The sequence below is a fragment of the Pteropus alecto genome, unplaced genomic scaffold, assembly GCF_000325575.1.
Source record: "Pteropus alecto unplaced genomic scaffold, ASM32557v1 scaffold49, whole genome shotgun sequence".
NCBI lineage: Eukaryota > Metazoa > Chordata > Mammalia > Chiroptera > Pteropodidae > Pteropus > Pteropus alecto.
The window spans coordinates 1,128,182-1,135,379 of record NW_006443131.1 but is presented as its reverse complement, the minus strand read 5'-3'; the positions used below and the strand labels follow the sequence as shown (position 1 = coordinate 1,135,379).

General features: G+C 68.1%; 1 protein-coding gene across 1 annotated transcript in view; it reads right to left on the bottom strand.

Annotated features, from left to right (window-relative positions):
• Positions 1-7,198, bottom strand: part of IQGAP3 (IQ motif containing GTPase activating protein 3) — a 35,974-nt gene that overhangs the window by 12,537 nt on the left and 16,239 nt on the right. Inside the window, exons 14-22 of the mRNA XM_015598346.2 lie at positions 6,030-6,151; positions 5,770-5,933; positions 5,039-5,129; positions 4,149-4,316; positions 3,902-4,041; positions 3,634-3,804; positions 1,506-1,589; positions 1,297-1,368; positions 1,136-1,205 (exon numbers count right to left, since the gene is read on the bottom strand). Of these exons, the coding sequence (XP_015453832.1) occupies positions 1,136-1,205; positions 1,297-1,368; positions 1,506-1,589; positions 3,634-3,804; positions 3,902-4,041; positions 4,149-4,316; positions 5,039-5,129; positions 5,770-5,933; positions 6,030-6,151 (1,082 nt within the window). The remainder of the gene's footprint in view (positions 1-1,135; positions 1,206-1,296; positions 1,369-1,505; positions 1,590-3,633; positions 3,805-3,901; positions 4,042-4,148; positions 4,317-5,038; positions 5,130-5,769; positions 5,934-6,029; positions 6,152-7,198) is intronic.

Below are 7,198 nucleotides of genomic sequence, written 5' to 3'. Positions count from 1 at the left end.
GGGTCCGGACCCCATAACCCTCAAGCAGCCCGGAGGCGGCTCGTTTAGTAAATGAAAAAACGAAGGTGATAAAGTCACCTGCCTGGGGCCACAGGCTACTGAGCGCCAGTGCTGAGGGGCCCTGGGCTCGGCTCATGGAAGGAGACGGAGCTGGGAAAAGCAAGTTCTTCCAGAAAAACGAGACGCGAACGGAAGGAAAAGACCAAGGGTGCCCGGAGCACACAGGCGACCAGGAGGCTCTGAGACGGGCCGGGCTGCGGACAGCTGCGGCGGGCCGGCGGCCCCCTGCGGGCAGGGCGGCGTGGGGCGAGGGCCGGGCAGCCGAAGGAGACGACTCTCGAACCCGTGTTCACCCTGGAGCCCAGCACTGTAGCCTCAGGCCCAGAAGGGAACCCAAGGGCCGGAGGGTGGGGACCTGGGGACAAGCCATCCGTCCACCCACAAGGAGGCGGAACCCCAGGCCAGGCTTCTGGACTTTAGACAGCAGACAAGAGCAGCCTAGAAGGACCCCCTTAGGGCCTCCAGTGCGCGCCCTACTACTGGGAACTGGGGGGCAGGAAGCTGCAGTCCCCCAAGTCCCCGGGCACTGCAGAATAGGCCCGCGAGCCCCGCCTGACCTCCTGCGGCCGGTCATGGTCATGGTCACGGTCACGGAGGGCGGGAGGTGCAGAGGCCGCGGGGCGTGAGGGGACAAGGGGGACGGCGAGGACCCTGGGGAAGGGGACACCCTTCCTCTGCCCTAGCGGTGGCACAGGAAGACAGCTGAAGCCCGCCATGCCGCCAGCCTGCTCAGAGGACCCACCCTGTGACCGGGCTTCTGTCACCCCTGGTTGGACACTCCCCACAGACAACCAACTTGCACCTGCTGTGCGGCCCCAGCAAGGTCAGCGACACCTGCCTGGCTCTGGGGGCCCCTATGTCTCCCCTCAAACTGTGGGTCCCCAGAGGCAGGGCACATGTCCCCACTGTCCTGAGGCACATGCAGTCGTCGATGAGAGAAAGGGCTCACGGCCAGGCCCCTTCTCCAGGGCTGCCAGGTGAGCTGTGGCGGTGTGACTGTCCCATGCTGACTGCTGAAAGCGTTGGCCGCACAGCGGACACTCACGCGGACGGGGCGGGGGGAGACCGTGCTCACCTAGCATCCTGTAGTCACCCCGCGCTTTCCAGGCTCGGAAGAAGGCCTGGATCTTCACGGCGGAGTCAGCCTGCCATGAACGCAGAAGGGAAGGGTCGCCGGCTGGCCTGGCCCGGCTCTCAGGGGTGGAAGGGGCAGTGGACGGGGAGGACAGTGCTCACGTTCAGCTGGAAGTAGCCCAGACGCCTTCGGTACCGCCTCCGGGCTGCCCACATCCGGGCCCACGCCTGGATCTGCGGAGGGAGATGCACGGCCCTCAGACCCAGACAGCTAGGCCGGCTCTGACGGTCACGAGCTGGGAGGGGACTAGCTGGCTGCTCTGAGAGTCCCCTTCAAGAGAGAGAGGGGCCCCCCAAACCCCGATAGCCACCTTGACGACGGCATCTGTGTTTGCTTTCAAGTACTGCAAGCGGTCCAGGTAAATCTTCCGCTGTCTGTAACCCCGCCAGCGAGCCTGCCGTCGAGAAACAGCGGTGAGACCCTGGTTGCAGCTGGCCCAACGGGCCGGGCCGGGCCGGGCCAGGCTAAGCCGGCCAGGGAGAAGCCTCTGCCTGGGCTCGCAGGGAGGGGAGGGAGCAGGCAAGCAGACGGGGCGGGGAACAGGCCCTGTTCTCAAAGGACTTCTGACTCACAGGGAGACCAACCATCTGCACAAAGCTGACCATGCCCTCGGCCCAGCACACACACGCATGTGCACACATGCACCACACGCTCAACCCCGCCCCCCTGCTAACCAACAGAAACTCAGCTGTAAGATACCAGCCTCAAAGAAATTAGCAAAGCATACACTCCCGCACCGAGTTCACCAAAGCAGGCTCCACGCCCCCAAGATACACTCACCCACCCATCTCGAGAGCACCCACACGCCGGCCCACATGCCGTCTGGAAAGCATGCTCGGGCACCGAGGGCGCAGGTCACCCAAGCCCGCAAGGACTTTCCCTTCACAGCCCGACCACCCGGCCCCCTCCCCAGCTCCGAGGTTCCAGGGTGATGGCACAGCCGCCCGCCCTCCCCGTCCCTGCCTCCGTGAGGATCCGGCCACCAAGCTTTCTTCCAAACTAGCCTTAGGACTTCCGGCCCCTGAATTTTCTCCAAGGCCAGGCCTCGTGCCCCGCCTTCTCCCCACCCACCCAAGTCCCTCCTGTCTTCCAGGCCCGTGTGAAACGCCCCCCGCTGCTCCGCCTGACAGCACTGACCACGACTCGACCACCGACATCACAGTTTGGTGGGTTAAGAGCGTCCCCTCTCAGCCAGTTGCCCTCCCGTCTCATGCCAGCTGTCCTGGCCAGGCTCTCCCTAACCTTCGGCTTCCAGGGTCCCTCCGTGGGGACAGGATGTGACAGAGACAGCTCGGGCCCGTGACACCTGCTGTCTCTCCTGGAGCCTAGCGCCGTTCCCAGGCCCTTCCTCAGCACGCCTCCCCGTCCTGCTCCAGGTGCTGCCACCGGAGGCAGAGGGGTCTCCCCTGCTCTTGCTCTGCCCCGCTCAAGTGGGTGCCCCCCGGCGGCCGCCCCGGGGGAGGCAGGACCAGGCAGGACCAGGCGGCAGACTGCAGCCCGAGTCCAAAGCCTAAGCTCGCGGTTTCCACCCACGTGCCCCAGACCGTGACCCATCGCCAAGGGCCGCGTGCCAGTCTCGGCCTGTGCGTCCGTGTCCCTGGGGGACGCTGTGCTCGGCTTCGTGTCTCCACTAGCCCAGCATCTAACGGCAGCTGTGCTCCCGCTCCTGCGGGGGGGTGGGGGGCGTTTCCCTCCCCCGGCCAGCGTGGGTCCTGGGCACTCAGGGATGCTTATTAAATAAACCACCTTCACGCTGCCAACACCGGCACGAGGCCCTCGGTCGCATCTATCCAGAGGTCCCTGCTCGTCCGGCTCCCATCATTCCTGGCTCCCAACCTTCCCCGTTGGCCTCGTGTCCCAGCTCCTTGGGGTCAGTCTCAGAGGCCACCCTGGGCCACTCACAGGGTGCAAGAGTGAAACTGGAAAGGGCTGGCTGGACAGAAAGGCCAGCTGGCCTCCCCCTCGGGGCGCCCCCTTCTCCGTCAACCCCCCGCCTCCCCACGCCCCCGTTCCAGGAGGAAGGGGTCCTGCCATCATTCTCGGCGTCACCTCCCGCCCCTGTGGGGGGCGGACAGGCAGCTCTCACGCTCTGGGCGCTGGCGGCTCCTGGCACTGGCGGCGGCTCCTGGCACTGCCACGCTCTCGCCCGCCTGCCGGGCACTGCTCGGGGCGCGTCCGCCGTGACCTCGCTGGGTCCTCACAGCGGCCCTACTGGGTGGGCCCCGCAACCCGAGTCCCGTGTTCCCGATGAGAAGACTTGGGGAGGGTAAGCAACTCGTCCCAAGTGACAGAGCAGGGACGCAAACCCAGGAGCCTGGGCCCAGAATCCGTGCTCTGAAGCACTGCGTTCGGAGGCCAGAAGATCACCCCAACCCCGCTCGGCACAGAGGACGTCGGGAGGGAGCCCCCCGAAGACGGAGAAGGCCAGAGCCCGCCACCTGGATCCTGACGACGGCGGGGAGCCAGGTCCTCAGGAAGCGGGAACGCTCGGCGAACCTCTGCCGAGCCAGGACGCCACGGAGCCGGGCCTGGAGCTGGACCACGAAGCCCACGCTGGCCTCCCAGAGCTGCTGGCGGTCGTGGGCAGCGGTGACTGTGGTGACGGCTGACTGTGGAGGCGGCGGAGAGAGCCCATGGTGCCCCCGTGGGTGGGAGCCTCTCCCACAGGGAGCCCCATCCACGCCCCCCAGCCAGGGCCCCGCCCACCTGGATCTCCTCACGGCTCAGGTGGGAGGTGTTGAGGCGGCCGCCCGGGGGCCTCTCCCAGGTCCCCTGGAAGGTCTGCAGGTGGAGGTAGTAGGCGGTGCCGTCCTCCATGTCATGTTGAACCCAGAAAGCTGTGTCCCCTGCACAGGAGCCAGCGAGCGGAGGAGGCTCAGTGGGGCCGGAGGTGGCCGGGCGGGCAGACGCGGGTCAGGCCAGGCGGGCAGACACGGGTCAGGCGGGGCGTTACCTGGGTGCCGCTTCTCAGCCATGGCACCTTCCAGAACTCGCTGGTAGCCGGCAGCACAGGCGGGAACCACCCCTCGGAGGGCCACGGCGGGGTTCCTCAGCACCCGCTCTGTCTGGGCGGCCTTGCCCTCCTTGATGGCCTGATTGATGGCGGCCACGCCAAGAGCCACTGGCAGAGGCACGAGAGCGAGCGGTCAACCCCTCCAAGTCCCCCCCAGGCCGTCCTGTCCGCTGGGGCGGGATTCGGAGGACACGAAAACACCCCGTCTGATAGAGGGGACAGGGAACACCCCGGGAGGGATGCGCACACGGGAAAAGCAGCAGCCCACGGCTGTGCCTGGGGGAGAAGGTGCAGTCAAGGGAGGCTTCCTGGAGGAGGCAGCGTGGGGGTGGCCTCGGGAAAGGGCAGTCAGCCCTGAGAAGCCCAAAGGCAGGGTCTGGGCACAGAACGCAGGGCAGCTTCTCAGGAGGAGAATGAAGCCTCAGGACGTGGGGCTGGGTGCAGCACACCCCCTTCCAGTCCCTCACAGACAGACGGATGGACACAGGTCCCCGGACACCAAGAACTCACACGTTTCTGCCTCCGCACTGATCCTGCCCACTTTTCCTCAAAACCACCCCGCCCTCCACCCGCAGGCCTGAGCGTTCTCTAGCCAGAGCTGGTCGCTGGAGCCCAAACCAGCCACCAGCAGCAAGCGGGGTGTTCTGTGCCCACACCCCCCGGCCCCGACTCCCCACACTCGCCCTGTGGGGGAGGGCTCTCGGCCCCCGAGGACCCCTGCCCATGGTCCCCACGGCGCCCCGCCCAGCCCTCCTCCCCACAGAGGGCGTGGGGAGAGCGGGGGAGGCTGACGGGCGCCCGATCGCCTAGCTGCCCGCTCGGCCCTTTACTTCTCTGAGCCACGTCCGTGTCCTGGTTGGCGCGGGCCACTTCCTGGCGGATCTCGTCCAGCCACAGCACAGCCCCGGGGTCCCCGGTGCCCTGGAGGTGGGAGACGGGAGGAGAGCCGGGTGGGTCTCCCTGGTCCCCAGGCCCAGCCACCAGGAACACCCAGCTGCAGGCCGACTCTGCAGCCACGGGGACGGCGGCCCCCACTCCCCACCTGCGGCCAGCCTGGGCACGGCCTCACGCGGGCTCGCTGGACTGCGGCCAGGCGGGAAGGCTCCTGCCCACCCTGCCTTCAGCCCGGCCCAACTCCAGCTCAGCCCGGCCACAGCCACAGCCACACGCTCAGGGCGTGAACCCCGCACAACCTTCAGTTCGTTTGATTTTACCCCATCCCAGGAGGCGGGAGGACAGACGGGGCAGGCAGTTTTCAGGGAAGGGGAGCTCAGGGACGGCAGGGAATTGCTGGAGGTCACGAGGTCACAGGTGTCAGAGCAGGACAGTCCAGCCTGGGGCCCTGGCTCCTCCCGAGCAGAGGCCTCCACTCTCCCCTCTGGCCCACGGCCCGGCCCTGGCCCACCTCCTCCCGGGGCCAGATCAGAACCCCGCCTGCCTCGGTGCCTAGAAGGGACGGTGTCCACCAGGCTGGGGCTCTCCCGGGTGCAGGCCTGCACTCGGGGACGTCCGTCCTGCGCCGGGGACCGACTCAGCCAGCCGACACCGCACCTGGCCTCACCTGGGCCTTCCGCCTTTTGGCCGCGATGAGGAGGAGATGGTACCGGGAGGCAACAGGGAGGCGGACACCGTCCAGGCCGGCCGCAGGACGCAGCAGGGCGGACAGGGTCTTCTCGGGGCTGCCCTGGCTCAGAGCCTCGTTGATGAGGCTGACCGCAAGCACCTCTGGGGAAGACAGCGGGTGGGCAGAGGGCTCAGGCCCACGGCCTCGAGACAGGGCCGCCCGCGGTGGGCCTTCCCCGGCCCCCAGGCCCCACTCACGGTCAGTCTCCTCCTGGGCCCGGGCGTTGACCCAGCTCACGGTGGCCTGCAGGTCGTTCCAGCTCAGGAAGGCCCCGGCCGGTCCACGAGCTTGTCGCAGGTCCCGCAGGGCATCGAAATACCTGGCGGCGGGGCGGGCGGCGTGGGCTCCGTCGGTAGGAGCCGGGAGGCGACCCCGAGCTCTCCTCGCTCGGCCACCGGGCCCCTCCCCTCACGGCTCTTCCTTCTCGGCCTCCCTGCTGGTTCCTCCCCGCATTGCGAACACTGGTGCCCCCAGGCCTGGCCGGGTCCCCCGCCCCCCAGTCATGTCCTCGCCGTGCGACTGGAAGCACCAGGTCCCAACGGCGCCCCGACGCGCACCTCCAGGCCCCCCACAAACCCCGCTGCCTGTGTCTCCGTCAGCTCATGCGGCCTCCTGCTCCCCACACCTCCCCAGCCTCAGGCCACAGCTCTGGGCGTCACGCGTGGCCCCATCCCTCCCGCACCCTCACCCGCCAGGGAGGAGTCCACAGGTGGGCTCTCTGGAGACCTGTCCGACCCCTGTCCCCACCTCGCTGCCTCTGCCCATCACTCCGGCAGACAACCCCAGGGCCCCTGGCCTCGCCCATCGACCTGCAGTCCCGCCCCCTGTGAAGGTCATGCCCCCCGTGAAGGTCACCCCTCCGTGAAGGTCACACCCCCGAGAGGGTCAGCTGTCCCCCTCGCGTTCCCCTTCCTCCCTCGGAGTGGGAGCACAGCCTGCATGCCTGGCACACCTCTGGGGACACTGAGCTGGGAGCGCGGCCCCCCGAGGGCTTGGTGGCCATCGCATAGGCCCTGCAGGTCCCTCGGAAGGTCCCCTTACTAAGGAGGCCGCCCGCGAGCACACGGTGTGAACGCACAGGCCACCCCCCCAGTCCCCGCCGCGGTCCTCAGGACTGTGCTTGCGGCCACAGCGCCTCTCCCCCCGCCGGCCAGCGCGACGCGCCCGCCTGCCCCGCCAGCCCGCAGCTTGGGGGAGAACTTTGTCTGCTCGCTTGCTTCCCAGCACGTGAGTGGGACCCAATCTTTGTGATCCAAGACAAGAGAGACTAATCAGAGGGAGGGAGGTGACTGTGACCGCACCGTCTCCCCGGGGACGCCCGCAGACCAGAAGGGGCCTGGGCCGGGGGGCAGGGCCTCCTGCAGCA